The sequence below is a fragment of the Somniosus microcephalus genome, unplaced genomic scaffold (genome assembly GCF_052327205.1).
Source record: "Somniosus microcephalus isolate GS21.2 unplaced genomic scaffold, FLI_Smic_1.0 scaffold2, whole genome shotgun sequence".
NCBI classification, from domain to species: domain Eukaryota; kingdom Metazoa; phylum Chordata; class Chondrichthyes; order Squaliformes; family Somniosidae; genus Somniosus; species Somniosus microcephalus.
In genome coordinates, this window is record NW_028225189.1 from 3,252,201 (window position 1) to 3,272,990 (window position 20,790).

At 46.6% G+C, this 20,790-nt stretch overlaps 1 protein-coding gene across 1 annotated transcript in view; it reads right to left on the reverse strand.

Moving 5' to 3' along the window:
- LOC147084106 (uncharacterized) overlaps positions 1–20,790 on the reverse strand; it is a 77,664-nt gene that overhangs the window by 21,894 nt on the left and 34,980 nt on the right. Inside the window, exon 2 of the mRNA XM_085979886.1 lies at positions 11,744–11,863. Within this exon, the coding sequence (XP_085836012.1) occupies positions 11,744–11,863 (120 nt within the window). The remainder of the gene's footprint in view (positions 1–11,743; positions 11,864–20,790) is intronic.

The window sequence follows — 20,790 nt, forward strand, 5'->3', positions numbered from 1 at the left end:
GGCATAGAATATAAGTATCCCATAGGTCTTTTTAACCACCTTAGCCACCTGTCCTGCTGCCTTCAGGGATCTATGTACATGCACACTAAGGTCCCTCTGATCCTCTGTCCTTCCTAGGGTCCTACCATTCATTGTGTATTCCCTTGCCTTGTTAGTCCTCCGAAAGTGCATTACCTCACACTTTTCAGGGTTAAATTCCATTTGCCACTGTTCTGCCCATCTGACCAACCCGCTATATCGTCCTGTAGCCTGAAGCTTCCCTCCTCGCTATTTACCACTCCACCAATTTTTGTGTCATCTGCGAATTTACTGATCATACCTCCTACATTTATATCTAAATCATTAATGTACACTACAAACAGCAAAGGACCCAGCACCGATCCCTGCGGTACACCACTGGACACAGGCTTCCAGTCACAAAAACAACCTTCGACCATCACCCTTTGCCTCCTGCCACTAAGCCAATTTTGGATCCAATGTGCCAAGTTGCCCTGGATCCCATGGGCTCTTACCTTCTTGACCAGTCTCCCATGTGGGACTTTGTCAAAAGCCTTACTGAAGTCCATGTAGACTACATCAACTGCACTACCCTCATCCACACACCTAGTCACCCCCTCAAAAAATTCAATCTGGAGCGCGGGGGCTTGTGGGTATTGCAGGAGGTGGGGTAGCATTGCTGGTTAAAGAGGAGATTAACACAATAATAAGGAAGGATATTAGCTCTGATGTGGAATCTGTATGGGCAGAGCTGAGAAATACCAAGGGGCAGAAAACGTTAGTGGGAGTTGTAACAGTAAAGCTGAGGTTGGAGATGGCATTAAACAGGAAATTAGAGATGCGTGCAATAAGGGCACAGCAGTTATCATGGGTGACTTTAATCTACATATAGATTGGGCTAACCAAATTAGTAACAATACTGTGGAGGAGGAATTCCTAGAGTGTATACGGGATGGTTTCCTGGACCAATATGTCGAGGAACCAACTAGAGATCAGGCCATCTTAGGCTGGGTATTATGTAATGAGAAAGGATTAATTAGCAATCTTGATGTGCAAGGCCCCTTGGGGAAGAGCGAGTATAATATGATAGAATTCTTCATTAAAATGGAGAGTGAAGTAGTTGACTCAGAGACTAGGGCCCTGAATTTAAATAAAGGAAACTATGATGGTCTGAGGCGCGAGTTGGCTAGGATGGATTGGGGAACGTTACTTAAAGGGTTGAAGGTGGATAGGCAATGGCAAACATTTAAAGATCGCATGGATGAACTACAGAATTTGTTCATCCCAGTTTGGCATAAAAATAAAACAAAAAAGGTGACTCAACCGTGGCTAACAAGGGAAATTAGTGATAGCATAAGATCCAAGGAGGACATTTAATTTGGCCAGAAAAAGCAGCAAACCTGAGGAATGGGAGCAGTTTAGGATTCAGCGAAGGACAAAGGGATTAATTAAGAGGGGGAAAATAGATCATGAGAGTAAGCTTGCAAGGAACATAAAAACTGACTGTAAAAGCTTCTATAGATATGTGAAGAGGAAGATTGGTGAAGTCAAGCGTAGCTCCCTTGCAGTCAGAATCAGGGGAATTTATAATGGGGAACAAAGAAAAGGCAGACTAATTAAATACATACTTTTGTTCTGTCTTCACAAAGGAGGACACAAATAACTTCCCAGAGATGTCGGTGTACATAGGGTCTAATGAGAGGGAGGAATTGAATGAAGTCAGTATTTGTAGAAAAATGGTGTTAGGGAAATTGACGGGATTGAAGGCTGATAAATCCCCAGGGCCTGATAATCTACATCCTAGGGTACTTAAGGAAGTGGCCCTAGAAATAGTAGATGCATTGTTGGTCATCTTCCAACATTCGATAGACTCTGGAACAGTACCCATGGATTGGAGGATAGCTAATGTTACCCCACTATTCAAAAAAGGTGGTAGAGAGAAAACAGGGAATTATAGACCGGTAAGCCTGACATCGGTAGTGGGGAAAATGCTAGAGTCCATTATAAAAGATGTAACAGCAGAGCACTTGGAAAACAGTGACCGGATCAGACAAAGTCAACATGGATTTACAAAAGGTAAATAATACCAAGTGGTGTTGATGTCATGACATCACGACGTCCCCACACACGTCACCCACCCACAGCTCCCGCGATCTCTCTCCCTATTGGTCAGTGGACACGTCAATCCCGCCCGTTGCCTGCGGTCAGGTGCCCCTGCTCTCCTTCAATGTAGTGCCATGGGATCTTTTACATCCACCTGAAAGAGCAGACGGGGGCCTCGGTTTAACATTTCATCCGAAAGACGGCACCTCTGACAGCGCAGCACTCTCTCAGTACTGGAGGGTCAGCCTAGATTTTTATGCTCAAGTCTCTGGACTGGGACTTGAACCCACGACCTTCTGACTCAGAGGTGAGAGTGCTGCCCACTGAGCTAAAGTGCCTGGAGCTAAGCCAGCTGGGATACTTGACATAGGATTACATCGGATATACGGCACAGAAACAGGCCATTCGGCCCAACCAGTCCATGCCGGTGTTTATGCTCCACTCGAGCCTCCTCCCGTCTTTCCTCATCTAAATCTATCAGCATAACCCTCGATTCCCTTCTCCCTCATATGCTTGTCTAGCCTCCCCTTAAATGCATCGATACTATTCACTTCAACCTCTCCCTGTGGCAGCGAGTTCCACATTCTCACCACTCTCTGGGTAAAGAAGTTTCTACTGAATTCCCTATTGGATTTCTTGGTGACTATCTTATATTGAGGCCTCTAGTTATGCTCTTCCCCACAAGTGGAAACATTCTCTCTGTATCCACTCTATCAACATTTTTCATAATTTTAAAGACCTCTATTAGGTCACCCCTCAGCCTTCTGTTTTCAAGAGAAAAGAGACCCAGCCTGTTCATCCTTTCCTGATATGTATACCCTCGCATTTCTGGTATCATCCTTGTAAATCTTCTCTGCACCCTCTCCAGTGCCTCTATATCCTTTTTATAATATGGCGACCAGAACTGTACGCAGTACTCCAAGTGTGGTCTAACCAAGGTTCGATACAGGTTTAGCATAACTTCACTACTTTTCAATTCTATCCCTCGAGAAATAAACCCTAGTGCTTGGTTTGCTTTTTTTATGGCCTTGCTAACCTGTGTCGCAACTTTTAGTAATTTGTGTATTTGTACTCCAAGATCCCTTTGTTCCTCTACCCCACCTAGACTCGCACCCTCCCAGTGATAAGTGATCTCCCCATTCTTCCTACCAAAATGTAATACCTCACATTTACCTGTTCAGCCTTGGTCACTCTGCAAAAACTCAGAAATGTTTCATAATGAAATCAGGGAGTCAAAAAGCTCAGGTGAGGCAGTTTAAAAAGACAGTCCCTGACCAGAGATTGCTGGATGCTGACACTCGGTGCTCACGAGGATAGAATGTCCCATTCCCCAGGCACGGACATCCAGCACCTCGATCACAGCAACAATTCACAGAACAATGGCAATATAACTTGGAGCAGAGACGGTTAAGTGGAGATGTGATCAAGGGGCTCAAAATTAGGAGGGGTTTTGATCGAGCAAACAAGGAGAAGCTGTTGTCACTGGCAGGAGGGTCGGTAACGAGAGGACACAGATTTCAGATCATTGGAAAAAGAATCTAGAGAGGAAATGAGGAGACTTTTTTTACACAGCGAATTGTGATGATCTGGAATGCACTGCCTGAATGGGAGGTGGAAGCAGATTCAATAGTAACTTTCAAAAGGGAGGCGCGAGCGGGAAGCTTAAAAAGGCTTCAGAGACCCAGGTAAGGCCTCAGACCGCGGGTGTCGGCGGGAGGCGCGAGCGGGAAGTTTGCAAAAGCTTCAGAGACCCAGTCGCCCGTCTCGGACCTCAGAGGGAAGGAGAGAGGTAAAAAGTAATCCAAGTGTAACGTCACCAGAAAGCGGGTAAGTGATTTGTTGGTAAGTATTTCTGTCTTTTTAAGCTTAAACTCTGTGGTTTATAGTTTCTAAGGTGCGATATTCATCATCTAGAATCGGGGCAGAGGGTATTTAAAAATAATATTAATAAATTTAATTAATTACATAGAATGGGAGATCAGGTGATGTGTTGCTGCTGCAATATGTGGGAGCTGGTGGACACCATTGATGCTCACGGTGATCACATTTGCAGTAAGTGTTGGCTGCTCGAGGAATTCCAGCTCCGTGTTGAAGAGCTGGAGTCCGAGCTTCAAACACTGAGACACATCAGGGAGGGGGAGAGTTACTTGGACTCTGTATCAGGAGGTAGTCACACCAATTAGATTAATTAATTCAGATGTAGTCCGTGGTCAGGGTCAGGATGGTGTGACTAGAAGTGAGGCAGTTACGGGGATCCAGGAGGTAGTCACAGAATCACAGAATCACAGAAACCCCACAGTGCAGATAGAGGCCATTTCGGCCCATCGAGCCTGCACCGACACATATCCCACCCGATCCCCGTAACCCCTACACCAACGCATATCCCACCCTATCCCCGTAACCCCAGGTATTTAATCCCCCTAACACTAAGGGTCAATTTATCATAGCCAATCAACCTAACCCGCACATCTTTGGACTGTGGGAGGAAACCGGAGCACCCGGAGGAAACCCACGCAAACACGGGGAGAATGTGCAAACCCCACACAGACAGTCACCCGAGGCCGGATTCGAACCCGGGTCCCTGGCGCTGTGAGGCAACAGTGCTAACCACTATGCCACCGTGCTGCCTAGTGTTGGAGGAGCCGCAGCCCTTGCTCTTGTCCAACAGGTTTGAGGCTCTTACTCCCTGTGAGGATGGGAACAGGGACTGCGGGGAGGATGAGCAACCTGGCTACAGCACCGTGGAGTGGGGGGCCATTCAAGTGGGGGGAGTTAAAAGAAATGTTGTAGTGGTAGGGGATAGTATCGTTAGGGGGATAGATAGAGTTCTTTGCAGCCGAGAGCGAGAGTCCTGAAGGCTGTGTTGCCTGCCCGGTGCCAGGGTTAAGGACATCTCCTCTGGGCTGGAGAGAAACTTGGAGTGGGAGGGGGAGGATCCAGTTGTCGTGGTCCATGTTGGTACCAATGACATAGGTAGGACAAGGAAGGAGGTTCTGCTGAAGGAGTTTGAGCAGCTAGGGGCCAAATTAAAAAGCAGAACCACAAGGGTAATAATCTCTGGATTACTACCTGAGCCACGTGCAAATTTAGCTAGGGTAAATAAAATTAGAGAGTTAAATGCGTGGCTCAAAGACTGGTGTGGGAGAAATGGGTTTTGCTTCCTGGGACACTGGCATCAGTACTGGGACAGGCGAGAGCTGTTCCGTTGGGATGGACTTCACTTGGCCAGTGCTGGGACTAGAATCCTGGCGAATTGAATAACTAGGGCTGTAGAGAGGGCTTTAAACTAATTAGTGGGGGGGTAGAGCGAAAAATAAAAATGATAGCGGAGAAGGCAATAGAGCAAGGTAGCAGTGGGGGAATTAAAAACCAGAGCGTGTCAGGAAGGGACAGAATGTATGATGATAAAGGTAAAGTAGTAAAAGGGGTAAAAGCAGGAATAAATTGTCAGAAAACATATTTGAAAGTTCTTTATCTGAATGCACGCAGCATTCGCAACAAAATTGACGAGTTGATGGTGCAAATAACTACACATGGGTATGATCTGGTGGCCATTACGGAAACATGGCTGCAAGATAATCATGACTGGGAACGAAACATACAAGGGTATTTGACAATTAGGAAGGACAGACAGGAAGGAAAGGGAGGTGGGGTTGCTATGTTAATCAAGGATGGAATCACTGCAATAGTCAGAAATGATATTGGGTCAAAGGATCAGGATAGTGAAACAGTTTGGGTGGAGGTAAGGAATCATAAGGGGAAAACGTCACTAGTGGGCATAGTCTATCGGCATCCTAACAGTTGCAACTCTGTTGGTCGGAGTATAAATCAGGAAATAGTTGGGGCTTGTAATAAGAGAACAGGTATAATCATGGGGGATTTTAACTTTCATATTGACTGGACGAATCAAATTGGGCATGGCAGCATTGAGGAAGAGTTCATAGAGTGCATTAGGGACGGGTTCCTTGAGCAGTATGTAACTGAACCAACCAGGGGGCAGGCAATCTTAGATCTGGTCCTGTGTAATGAGACAGGATTAATAAAAAATGTCCTAGTAAAGGATCCCCTTGGAATGAGTGACCATAATATGGTTGAATTCCAAATTCAGTTTGAGGGTGAGAGAGTTGGATCTCAAACCAGCGTACTGAGCTTAAATAAAGGAGACTATGAAGGTATGAGAGTAGAATTGACTAAAGTGGACTGGGAAAACAGATTGAAGTGTAAGACGGTACAAGAGCAGTGGTCTACATTCAAGGAGATATTTCACATCTTTCAAGATAAATATATTCCACTGAGGAAAAAGGGGAGTAAAAGAAAAGACAGCCATCCGTGGCTTAGTAAAGTAATAAAGGATAGTATTCGACTGAAAACAAGGTCTTATAAATTAGCCAAATCTAGTGGGAGGATAGAAGATTGGGAAGCATTTAAAAGCCAGCAAACAATAACTAAAAGATTAATTAAGAAAGGGAAGATAGATTATGAAAGTAAACTAGCAAAAAATATAAAAACAGATAGCAAGAGCTTCTACAGCTATATAAAAAGAAAAAGGGTGGCTAAAGTGAACGTTGGTCCCTTAGAGGATGAGACCGGGAAACTAGTGGTAGGGAACATGGAGTTGGCAAAGACGCTGAACAAATATTTTGTATCAGTCTTTACAGGAGAGGACACTAAAAATATCCCAACACTGGACAAACAGGGGGCAATTGGGGGGGGGGGGGGAGCTAAACACGATTAAAATCACTAAGGAGATGGTACTCAGTAAAATAATGGGACTTAAGGCGGATAAATCCCCCGGACCTGATGGCCTACATCCTAGGGTCTTGAGAGAAGTGGCGGTAGGGATTGTGGATGCATTGGTGATCATTTTCCAGAACTCCCTGGACTCAGGAAAGGTCCCGGCAGATTGGAAAACTGCTAATGTAACACCCGTTTTTAAGAAGGGGAATAGACAAAAAGCTGGAAACTATAGACCAGTTAGCCTAACATCTGTGGTTGGCAAAATGTTGGAGTCCATTATTAAGGAAACAGTAACAGAGCATTTGGATAAACATAATTTAATGGGACAGAGTCAGCATGGTTTTATGAAGGGGAAGTCATGTTTGACAAATTTGCTCGAATTCTTTGAGGATGTAACATACAGGGTGGATAAAGGGGAACCAGTGGATGTAGTGTATTTGGACTTCCAAAAGGCATTTGACAAGGTTCCACACAAAAGATTACTGATCAAGATAAGAAATCACGGGATTGGGGGTAATATACTGGCATGGGTGGAAGATTGGCTATCTAACAGAAAACAAAGAGTTGGGATAAATGGTTCATTCTCAGGCTGGCAATCAGTAACTAGTGGTGTTCCGCAGGGGTCAGTGCTGGGACCCCAACTCTTTACAATCTATATTAACGATTTGGAGGGAGGGACCGAGTGCAACATATCCAAGTTTGCCGACGATACAAAGATGGGAGGGAAAGCAGTGAGTGAGGAAGACGTAAAAAACCTGCAAAAGGACATAGACAGGCTAAGTGAGTGGGCAGAGATTTGGCAGATGCAATATAATGTTGGAAAGTGTGAGGTTATGCACTTTGGCAGAAAAAATCAAAGAGCAAGTTATTATCTAAATGGAGAGAAACTGCAAAGTGCTACAGTACAAAGGGATCTGGGGGTCCTGGTGCATGAAACACAAAAAGTTAGTATGCAGGTGCAGCAGGTGATCAGGAAGGCCAATGGAATCTTGGCTTTTATTGCAAGGGGGATGGAGTATAAAAACAGGGAAGTCTTGCTGCAGTTATACAGGGTATTGGTGAGGCCACACCTGGAATACTGCGTGCAGTTTTGGTTTCCATATTTAAGAAAAGATATACTTGCTCTCGAGGCGGTTCAGAGAAGGTTCACTCGGTTGATTCCAGAGGTGAGGGGGTTGACGTATGAGGAAAGGTTGAGTAGGTTGGGACTCTACTCATTGGAGTTCAGAAGAATGAGAGGCGATCTTATCGAAACATATAAGATTGTGAGGGGGCTTGATCGGGTGGATGCGGTGAGGATGTTTCCACTGAGGGGTGAGACTAGAACTAGGGGGCATAATCTTAGAATAAGGGGCTGCCCTTTCAAAACTGAGATGAGAAGAAACTTCTTCACTCAGAGGGTAGTAAATCTATGGAATTTGCTACCCCAGAGAGCTGTGGAAGCTGCAACATTAAATAAATTTAAAATGGAGATAGACATTTTCCTAGCAGTTAAGGGAATTAGGGGTTATGGGGAGAGGGCAGGGAAGTGTACGTGAGTCTAGATTCAGATCAGCCATGATCCTATTGAATGGCGGAGCAGGCCCGAGGGGCCGTATGGCCTACTTCTGCTCCTATTTCTTATGTTCTTATTGGATATACACTAAAAGCAGAAATTTGCAGGGCTGTGGGAAAGAGCAGGGCAGTGGGACTAATTGCATCGCTCTTTCAGAGAGCCAGCACCAGCACGATGGGCCAAAAGGCATCCTACTGTGCTCTATGATTCTATAACATCAGCTTCTCTCTGCTCACTAGTACTGAGAGAACAGGGAATAATCTTTAAATCCAGCCCAGTTATTGGGGGCTCTTAACATTTACAAGCCCCAGTTGCCTGAATTAACATGGTTCAGTCCTGGATGTGATTAAAGGCATCGGAAACAGTGGAATCGACCCACCGCAGTCACACTGTGGACACTCTGGTGTGTCAGTGGGTGGGATACACCAGGGAATCCCTTTCCACACACTGAGGCTGACTCTAATGATCAGGAGTCCTAGGGTTTCGGATATCAGATAATCAAGCTCACAAGAACACAAATTGTCTCTCCAGGCTTTATTAAGAGCGCTGCATAACACAGATCGGGTGATAATTCCCTCAATCTGGAGAATAGAAGTACAGTGGATTCACGCGCGACCTTCTCGAGTCTGTTCCAACTGACAACGGCTTAAGTGGCCTGTTCTTATACACAAGCTTGGTTACCGCTCAGGAAATGGGATTGTTTGGACCCGTCTGTTGACCGCCTCCTGAACTCCTGCTAATTCAGGGAATTTAGTCCATCTGTGACCAGACTATAACCACAAGCCCATCTGGTTATCACACCTATACGGTCCGTGAGGTTATTATCAGATTCACACCCAGACGTTGTGCCTTCACTTGTCTGGCACTTCATCCCATAACATGGGTACAGGGGCTCAGTAATGTTTCATTCATCAGAAAAAGACAAAGTACAACAACATACTGGTCAGCTTAACAAAATCTCATCATATTTATGGGGCCATAAATATAATAGTCACGAATAAATCCAGGAGGGAATTCAGGGGAAATGTCTTTACCCAGAGAATGGTGAGAATGGGGAACTCGTTACCACAAGGAGTAGTTGAGGTGAACAGCATAGATGGATTTATGGGGAAGCCACACGAGGGAGAAAGGAATGGGAGGAGATGTTAATTGGGTTAATTGAAGAAGTGTGGGGCATAAACACTGGCATGGACCAGTTGGGCCGAATGGCCTGTTTCTGTGCTGTACATTCTATGGTGGGCTTGTGTACTGTGAGGAGGATGCCGAGAAACTCCAGTATGATTTGGACAGGTTGGGTGATTGGGCAGAAGCATGGCAGATGCAATATAACGTGGATAAATGCAAGGTTATCCACTTTGGTGCCAAAAACAGAAAGGCAGACTATTATCTGAATGGCAACAGATTGGGAGAAGGGGAAGTGCAACGAGACCTGGGCATCCTTGTGCACCAGTTGCTGAAGGAAAGCATGCAGGTGCAGCAGGCGGTTAAGAAGGCAAACGGTATGTTGGCTTTTGTAGCGAGAGGGTTTGAGTACAGGAACAAGGATGTCTTGCTGCAGTTGTTCAGGGCCTTGGTGAGACCACATCTTGAGTATTGTGTGCAGTTTTGGTCACCTTATCTGAGGAAGGGTGTTCTTGCCATGGAAGGAGAGCAGTGAAGATTCACCAGGCTGATACCTGGGATGGCAGGAATGACGTATGAGGAGAGATTGGGTCGATTGGGCTTGTACTCGCTGGAGTTTAGAAGAATGAGAGGAGATCTCATTGAAACTTATAAAATACTAACAGGACTAGACAGACTAGATGCAGGAAGGATGTTCCCGATGGTCGGGGAGTCCAGAACTAGGGGTCACAGTCTAGGGATAAGGAGTAAGCCATTTAGGACTGAAATGAGGAGGAATTTCTTCACCCAGAGAGTGGTGAACCTGTGGAATTCTCTACCACAGAAGGCAGTAGAGGCCAATTCATTAAATATATTCAAGAAGGAGTTGGATATATTTCTTAAGGCTAAGGGGATCAAGGGATATGGGGAGAAAGCAGGGACCGGGTACTGAGTTTGGATGACCAGCCATGATCTCATTGAATGGCGGAGCAGGCTCGAGGGGCCGAATGGCCGACTCCTGCTCCTATCTTCTATGTTTCTATGTAACACCATGAACAGTCAATCAAAGGGAATCATCAGCACAAGTCTTAAAGATTAAACAGCAGTACAAGAATTTATAAAACATTCATCCATTCCATGTTCATGTCACCCCAGCTGTCTCCAGGGCACACACGGAGCAGGTGAATGGTCACTTTCCTTCTCTCTCCAGCTGGTGTCTCTTCAGGCCCTTCGAACATTTAAAGCTCTTACCACAGTCAGAACATTGAAATGGTCTCTCATCAGTGTGAACTCGCTGGTGGGTCAGCAGGTGGGATGGGTAAGTGAATCCCTTCCCACCCACAGAGCAGGTGAATGGCCTCTCCCCAGTGTGAACTCGCTGGTGTCCGTTCAAAATCCCACCGCTTTTAAAGCTCATCCCACAGACAGAACATGTAAATGGTCTCTGATCGGAGTGAACTCGCTGGTGTTGCTTCAGATCCCCAGAGGTTTTAAAGCTCTTCCCACAGTCAGAACATTTAAATGGTCTCTCATCAGTGTGGTATCGCTGGTGTCTCAACAGGTTGGATGACTGAGTGAATCCCTTCCCACACACGGAGCAGGTGAATGGCCTCTCCCCAGTGTGAACTTGCTGGTGTGTCAGTAGGTGGGATGACTGAGTGAATCCCTTCCCACACACAGAGCAGGTGAACGGTCTCTCCCCAGTGTGAACTTGCTGGTGTCTCACCAGGCTTGATGACTGAGTGAATCCCTTCCCACACATGGAGTGGGTGAATGGCCTCTTTCCTGCTCTCTCCAGCTGGTGTCCCTTCAGCTCCTGGGACCTTTGAAAGCTTTACCCACAGTCGGAATGTTTCACCGGCCTCTCCCCAGTGTGAACTCGCTGGTGTGCCAGCAGATTTGAGGACCGAGTGAATCTCTTCCCACACACTGAGCAAGTGAACAGAATCTCTCCTGCTCTCTCCAGCTGGTGTCTCTTCAGATCCCGGGACCTTTTAAATCTCTTCCCACAGTCAGAACATTTAATGTGAACAAGCTGGTGTCTCAGGAGGGTGGCAGAATGAGAGAATCGCTTCAAAAACACAGAGCAGGTCAACGGTCTCTCATCGGTGTGGACAAGCTGGTGTCTCAGCAGCACGGATGGTGCAATTAATCCCTTCCCACACACGGAGTGGGTTAAAGGTCTCTCCCTAGTGTGAATTTGCTGGTGTATCATCGGAGCGGATGACTGAGTGAATCCCTTCCACACACGGGGCCGGTGAACGGGCTCTCCCCAGTGTGTAGCCACTGGTGTCTCTTTGGGTACTTGTAGATTTTGAAGCTCTTCCCACACTCAGAACATTTAAAAGGTCTCTCATCAGTGTGAACTCTCTGGGGTGCCAGCAGATTGGAGGAGCGATTGAATCAGGTCCTGATGAATTGAGCGACTCTGTCTGTTCTTGACGTGATGTCTGGTCTGATCTTCCTGTCTGTAAATGCTCCACTTCTAAAACCCTGTAAAAGGAGTGTAGATAAAATTCAGCACAGAAAAGTGTGAGCTGATACATTTTGCTAGGATAAGGAGAGAAAATACCTGCTAAATGGTACAATTTTAAAGTGGGTGCTACAAGGGAGCTTGTGCTCAATTCTTTAAAGGTGGCAGGACAGGTTAACAAAGCAGTTAATAAAGCTCATAGTGTCCTGGGCTTTATAAATAGAGGCAGAGAGTACAAAAGCCAGGAAGTTATGCTAAACCTTTATAAAACACGAGTTCAGCCCCAGGGCAATATTGTGTCCAATTCTGGGCAGCACACTTTAGGAAGGATGTGAAGGCTTTGGAGAGGGTGCAGAGATATTTACTAGAATGGTTCCAGGGATGAGGGATGACAGTTCCGTGGATAGACTGGAGAAGCTGGGGTTGTTCTCCTGAGAGCAGAGAAGGCCAAGATGAGATTTGATAGGCGGTTCCAGAGTCTATCAAATTTTGGAAGATGACCAGCAATGCATCTACTATTTCTAGGGCCACTTCCTTAAGTACCCTAGGATGTAGATTATCAGGCCCTGGGGATTTATCGGCCTTCAATCCCGTCAATTTCCCGAACACCATTTCCCTACAAATACTGATTTCTTTCAGTTCCTCCCTCTCATTAGCAGTAACATAGAAGATAGGAGCAGGAGTAGGCCATTCAGCCCCCTCAAGTCTGCTCCGCCATTCAATGAGATCATGGCTGATCATCCAAGCTCAGTACCCTGTCCCTGCTTTCTCCCCATATTCCTTGATCTCTTTAGCCTTAAGAAATATATCAAACTCCTTCTTGACGCGCTGTCCCCAGGTGAGAGCAGCTCAGTCAGCACAGAGCTGGGGCTGGAATCTGGGAGAGGGGCCGCAGGCAGCAGGCCTGGCAAAGGGGCAATCACTGATTGAATAATAAACAGGGGTAAGGGGACACTAACCTCACATCAGATATATCTATAGCTTAAGTAGACAGATTTTAAGCCAAACGATGGGACCGATGGCTGCAATTCCTGTGCCATGCGGGAACTCCGGGACGCTCCACGTGTCCCGGTGAACCGCGTGTGCAGGAAGCGCCTCCAGTGGCTGGAACTCGAGCTCAGGGTCTCTGAGCTTGGGGAGTGGCTGGAGTCACTGCTGGGCAGACGGGAGGCTGAGGGTTTCCTGGAGCGCACGTTCCAGGAGGTGGTCACCCTGCAGCCACAGAGAGTTTGTGGGAATTGTAACTGGGTGGCTGCCCAACAGGGTTTGAGGAGGCAAGGCAGTGCAGGAATCCCCCGAGAGTCTGGCGCTCTCAAACCGGTTCTCAGTGCTGAATCCCGGTGAGGGTGACGACACTTCGGGGGGAGAATGCAGTCTAGAGCGCATCCACTGCACTGTGGGGCAAGGCCAATTTCAGTGGGATGAGAATGGATCTGGCCTGGGTAAATTGGAATCAAAGATTGGCAGGCAAAACTGTAGAGGAACAATGGGCTGCCTTTAAAGAGGAAATAATTCAGGTACAGTCGAGGTACATTCCCACTAGGGGGAAATGTAGGGCAACTAAAGTCAGAGCTCCCTGGATGACGAAACAGATAGAGAGTAAGATGAAGCAGAAAAAGAGCATGTATGACAGATGTCAGGTCGAGAATACATCTGAGAATCAGGCTGAATATAGAAAGTTCAGAGGAGAAGTGAAAAAGAAAATACGAGGGGCAAAGAGAGGGCATGAGAATAGAATGGCAGCTAACATAAAAGGTAATCCAAAAGTCTTCTATAGGCATATAAATAGTAAACAGGTAGTGAGAGGAGGGGTGGGGCCGATTAGGGACCAAAAAGGCGGCCTACGCACGGAGGCAGAGGGTAAGGCTGAGGTACTAAATCAGTACTTTGCATCTGTCTTCACCAAGGAATGGTGTGGAGATGCTGGAGTTGGACTGGGGTGGACAAATGTAAGAAGTCACACAACACCAGGTTATAGTCCAACAGCTTTATTTGAAATCACAAGCTTTCGGAGCGCTGCTCCTTCTTCAGGTGAAGTGGAGAAATGCATAAAGACACAGCTTATATAATCAGAGAATCATGTCAGATGTTTACAGGTAACCTTTCCAACTGCCATTTATCACACCTCGGCAGAGAGATAATCACAGCAGTCAAAGGTGTGAATGGTGTCCAAACAGGTCAGTCAGGGAAACATTACATCTAAGAACAATGAGGTGGGGTCACAAGGGGTCAAATATTGCAGATGCTGGGGTCTGTATGAAAAACAAAAAAACAGGCAAAAAACATTTTTTTTGGCTGGAAATCACAGCAGGTCCGGCCGCATCTGTGTAGAGAGAACAAGCCAATGTCGACTCGAGTCTGGATGACCCTGCGTCAGGTGGGGTTACATGTAGCGTGACATGAACCCAAGATCTCGGTTGAGGCCGTCCTCATGGGTGCGGAACTTGGCTATCAGTTTCTGCTCGACGATTTTGCGTTGTCGTGTGTCTCGAAGGCCGCAGCATCTGCAATATTTGACCCCTTGTGACCCCACCTCATTGTTCTTAGATGTAATGTTTCCCTGACTGACCTGTTTGGACACCATTCACACCTTTGATTGCTGTGATTATCTCTCTGCCGAGGTGTGATAAATGGCAGTTGGAAAGGTTACCTGTAAACATCTGACATGATTCTCTGACTATATAAGCTGTGTCTTTATGCATTTCTCCACTTCACCTGAAGAAGGAGCAGCGCTCCGAAAGCTTGTGATTTCAAATAAAGCTGTTGGACTATAACCTGGTGTTGTGTGACTTCTTACATTTGTTCACCAAGGAAGAAGATGCTGCCACAGACATAGTGAAGGAGGAGGTAGAGGAGACACTGGATGGGATAAAATTGATAAAGACAAGGTACTAGAAAGGCTGGCTGTACTTAAAGTAAATAAGTCACCAGGACCGGATGGGAAGCATCCTAGTACGCTGTGGGAAGTGAAGGAAGAAATTGCGGAGGTACTGGCCATAACCTTCCAAATCCTCATTAGAAACTGGGGTGGTGCCAGAGGACTGGAGAATTGCAAATGTTTCATCCTTGTTCAAAAAAGGGTGTAAGGACAAACCCAGCAACCCTGGGCCAGTCAGTTTGACCTCGGTAGTGGGGAAGCTTTTAGAAACAAAAATCAGGGACAAAATTAACAGTGTGGATTAATTAAGGAAAGCCAGCACGGATTTGTTAAAGGCAAATCATGTTCAACCAACTTGATGGAGCTTTTTGATGAGGTAACAGAGAGGGTTGATGAGGGCAATGCAGTTGACGTGGTGTGCATGGATTTCCAAAAGGCTTTCGACAAAGTGCCACATAACAGACTTACCAGCAAAGTTGAAGCCCATGGAATAAAAGGGACAGTAGCTGCATGGATAGGGAATTGGCTAAGTGACAGGAAACAGCGAGTAGTGGTGAACGGTTGTTTTTCAGACTGGAGGAAGGTACACAGTGGTGTTCCCCAGGGGTCGGTTCTAGGACCACTGCTTTTCTTGATCTATATTAAAGACTTGGATGTGGGTGTACAAGGCACAATTTCAAAATTTGCAGATGACACAGAACTTGGAAGTATAGTGAACAGTGAGGAGGATAGTGATAGACTTCAAGAGGACATAGACAGGCTGGTGCAATGGGCGGACACGTGGCAGATTAAATTTAATGCAGAAAAGTGCGAAGTGATACATTTTGGTAGAAAGAATGAGGAGAGGAAATCTAAACTAAAGGGTACAATCCTAAAGTGGGTGCATGAACAGAGAGAGCTGGGGGTATATGTGCACAAATCATTGAAGGTGGCAGGGCAGGTTGAGAAAGCAGTTAAGAAAGCTTACGGGAACCTGGGCTTCATGAATAGAGGTATAGAGTACAAAAGTGTGAAATTATGATGAAACTGTATAAAACACTGGTTCGGCCTCAACTGGAGTATTGTGTCCAATTCTGGGCACCACACTTTAGGAAGGATGTGAAGGCCTTAGAGAGGGTGCAGAAAAGATTTACGAGAATGATTCCGGGGATGAGGGACTTCAGTTACATTGATAGACTGGAGAAGCTGGGGTTGTTCTCCTTGGAGCAGAGAAGACTGAGAGGAGATTTGATAGAGGTGTTCAAAATCAAGAGGGGTCTGGACAGAGTAGATAGAGAGAAACTCTTCCAATTGGCAGAGGGGTCGAGAACCAGAGGACACAGATTTAAGGGGATTGACAAAAGAACCAAAGGCGACATGAGGAAAAACTTTTTTACGCAGCGAGTGGTGAGGATCTGGAATGCACTGCCTGAAAGGGTGGTGGAGGCAGATTCAATCACCGCTTTCAAAAGGGAATTGGATAAGTACCTGAAAGAGAAATATTGCAGGACTTCAGATTCCTGGGGCAGGAGGGACCAGTTCTGGGGCAGGAGGGACCTGTCCAAGGTGGACGGGTTGCACCTCAACAGAGCTGGGACCAATGTCCTCATGGGACGGTTAACTAGTGCTGTGGGGGAGGGTTTAAATTAATTTGTCACGGGGATGGGCACCAGGATGAAACATTAGAGAGGAGAAACAAGGTGAAGAGAGGACTGGGAGAGACAAGTAGCACTAGAGGGACAGAATTGCTGGTCATCTTCCAAAATTCGATAGACTCTGGAACAGTTCACATGGATTGGAGGGTAGTTAATGTTACCCCACTATTCAAAAAAGGTGGTAGAGAGAAAACGGGAAATTATACCTGGGTCCATTTCTTCCATCGCATACCCATCGGTAGTGGGGAAAATGCTAGAGTCTATTATAAAGGATGTAATCGCAGAGCAGTTGGAAAACAGTGGCAGGATCGGACAAAGTCAACATGGATTTACAAAAGGTAAATCGTGCTTGATTAATCTACTGGAATTTTTTGAGGATGTAACTGGTAGAATAGATAAGGGAGAACCAGTGGATGTGGTGGATTTGGACTTTCAGAAGGCTTTCGATATGGTCCCACATAAGAGATTAGCATGTAAAGTTAAGGCACATGGGATTGGGGGCAAGGTATTGACTTGGAAAAAGAACTGGTTGGCAGACAGGAAGCCATTGAATGAGATCATGGCTGATCATCCAAATTCAGTACCCTGTTCCTGCCTTCTCTCCATATCCCTTGATCCCTTTAGCCTTAAGAAATATATCCAATTCCTTCTTGAATATATTTAATCAATTGGCCTCCACTGCCTTCTGTGGTAGAGAATTCCACAGGTTCACCACTCTCTGGGTGAAGAAATTCCTCCTCATCTCTGTCCTAAATGGCCTACCCCTTATCCTTAGACTGTGACCCCTGGTCCTGGACTCCCCGACCATCGGGAACATCCTTCCTGCATCTCGTCTGTCTAGTCCTGTTAGAATTTTATAAGTTTCAATGGGATCCCCTCTCATTCTTCTGAACTCCAGCGAATATAAGTCCAATCGACCCAATCTCTCCTCATACGTCATTCCTGCCATCCCAGGTATCAGCCTGGTGAATCTTCGCTGCACTCCATCCATGGCAAGAACATCCTTCCTCAGATAAGGCAAACAAAACTGCACACAATACTCAAGGTGTGGTCTCACCAAGGTCCTGTACAACTGCAGCAAGACATCCTTGTTCCTGTACTCGAATCCTCTCGCTACGAAGGCCAACATACCATTTGCCTTCTTAACCGCCTGCTTCACCTGCATGCTTACCTTCAGCGACTGGTGAACCAGGACCAGTACAAGATAGATTAAGGCGATACTTAGTACAACTAAATCAGGAGGTACAAGCACTAAATAAAGAAGTAAGGAACCAACAACAGATTAAAGATCTAGAAAGGCAGAATGCTGGACTTAAACCAGACAAGTTCCCCAGAATAGGTCAACAAGTAATGACACAAGTTATCGGAAGAAAGGGAATGGGGCCCGTTGGATGGGGCCATGTACTGTATTAATGACAAGTGATACGTGTGTTTGTCTACAGGAACCGATGGGTATGCGGCGGAAGCAATGGACCCAGGTGAAACCATTTAACACTAAAGACCCCCATTCTACCCTCTCCTCTAGGGGAAAGAGCTCGGAAGACGACCAGACCTCTGTTTAAATTACAGATAAACATGGATCCAGTCGACCCCTTATATCAGAGGGTCCGTCTCGGGGAGAAGAAGCTCTCCCGGTTTACCCTTACACCCGAGAACACATTTTAAATGTGGAAGCAAGTCATCTTCGGTTCCGATGGACTGCCTAAGAAGAAAGAAGATATAATTGGAGTAAGACTTCTTTACTCCTGTACTCAAATCCTCTTGTAATGAAGGCCAGCATAACATTTGCCTTCTTAACTGCCTTTCACGACCACCGGACGTCCCAAAGCGCTTTACAGCCAATGAAGTATTTTTGAAGTGTAGTCACTGTTGTAATGTGGGAAACGCGGCAGCCAATTTGCGCACAGGAAGCTCCCACAAACAGCAATGTGATAATGACCAGATAATCTGTTTTTTCGTCATGTTGATTGAGGGATAAATATTGGGCTCAAAACACCGGGGACAACTTCTTCGAAATAGCACCACGGGATCTTTTACATCCGCCTGAAGGGGCAGACGGGGGCCTCGGTTTAACGTCTCATCCGTAAGACGGCACCTCCGACACTGCAGCGCTCCTTCATTACTGCCCCTCCGACAGTGCGGTGCTCCATCAGCCTCGCTTTATGTGCTCAAGTCCCTGGAGCGGGATTTGAACCCACAACCTTTTGACTCTGCTATCCACTGAGCCACAGCTGACTCCAGTCTTTTACACAGTTTCATCATAACTTCCTTGCTTTTGCACTCGACGCCTCTCCTAAAGCAGGGGAGTTATGATGAATTGTTAAACAGTTTTTTTTTTGCAGAGTGACCAAGGCTGTCTGTAGGAAACAATTGTGCATTTGAAAGCAGCTTGTATTGTGAAGCTTGTGCCCCTTTGCCAGGCCCGCTGCCTGCGGCCCCTCTCCCAGATTCCAGCCCCAGCTCTGTGCTGACTGAGCTGCTCTCACCTGGGGACAGCGCGTCACAATCGGCCCCAGCGCACCTGAGCTGGAGAGGAGGCCCCGCCCCCTTGCCGTGCTGCCATTGGTTGGAGGACCAGGCCGCCCAGTTCAGGCCTCCCAGCTCAGCCCTCTTCCTATTGGTCAGCGCTCCCGTCAGTCAGAATCACATTGCTCCGGCTCACTCCGCCACCCCGCGCGGCTCAATCTGCTCCGTTCGGCGTCCGCGGAGGTCCCGCCCGCCCAACTCTCGGGTTTGGTTTTTCTCGTATTTTACTTTATAATCTCGCTCTCCGCTCCCCCCCTCACCTCGATTTAAATCGATTCCCCAACACTTTACCCGGGCCCACGTGGGGGAGTCAAAGGCCGGCTGGAGCGCATGCGCAGCCCGCCTCGCACCGTTGGGAAGCTTTTCAAATATTTTTTTATTTCCGAAACAAATTGAAAACACTCATTAATTCCCCAACCTCCTCCCCTCTAAAGTGCGATTATTATTATTTTTGTTTTTCCTCATTTGTGTTGGGTGTCTTTTTTTTTACCTTGCGGTGGCGTGCGCCGATCCAGCCGACCCCTGGGCGTTGCGTGCTGACGTCAGCGCGTAATCGGAGGGGGTTTGTGATTGACGCGAGGCGCCGGCCAATCAGGAGCGCGGAAAACGCTGGGATGACCGGGCGGGCTGACGGTCCTCCAAGCAATGGCGGGGCGGGACCTCGGTGGGCTGCAGGCCGCTTTCCTGCTTTCATTGTCTGCAGGCCGCTTTCCTGCTTTCATTGTCTGCAGGAGCTGTTAAAGGGAAGGGGTGGAAAAAAACCCAGCTTGTGAGTGTTTATTCCTTTGCATTACCTTTATTGCAAGGCTATTCATCAACTGCATTCATTTAAAAATAAGTGAACCTTTTCTCTTTTTGACTTTTATCCAGAACAAAGAGCCCTGGTGCTGTGAACATTTTGGTGGGCAGCCACTTTTAAAGGGACAAAGACCAGCATTCTTCCTCCTCTCTCTCTCTCTTGTGAGTATTTGTGGTGGGTGAGAGGGTGGGGGTGGTGAGTCAAAGGGGACTGCGGCCCCTTTTCAACAAAAAAAAATGCTTGGCCATTTAAAGGGGAATGGGTGCCCCCCAGGTATTCAAAGGGGCAGTGCCTCTCTCTGTATCATGTAAGAGCAGGGAGGTTCTGCTTGAACTGTAAAAAACACCAGTTAGGCCACCGGCTAGAGTGCTGCGTGCAGTTGTGCTCGCCCCATTGCAGGAAAGATGTGACTGCTCGAGACGGGAGATTTACGAGGATGTTGCCAGGACCAGAGAATTTCAGCTACAAGGAAAGATTGAATACATAGAAACATAGAAGATAATCTACATCCTAGGGTACTTAAGGAAATGGCCCTAGAAATAGTAGATGCATTGCTGGTCATCTTCAAAAATTCGATAGACTCTGGAACAGTACCCATGGATTGGAGGATAGCTAATGTTACCCCACTGTTCAAAAAAGGTGGTAGAGAGAAAACGGGGAATTACAGACCGGTAAGCCTGACATCGGTAGTGGGGAAAATGCTAGAGTCCATTATAAAAGATGTAATAGCAGAGCACTTGGAAAACAGTGACCGGATCGGACAAAGTCAACATGGATTTACAAAAGGTAAATCGTGCTTGACTAATCTACTGGAATTTTTTGAGGATGTAACTGGTAAAATAGATAACGGAGAACTAGTGGATGTGGTGCATTTGCACTTTCAGAAGGCTTTCGCTAAGGTCCCACATAAGAGATAGAAACATAGAAATGTAGAAGATAGGAGCAGGAGTAGGCCATTTGGCCCCTCGAGCCTGTTCCGCCATTCAA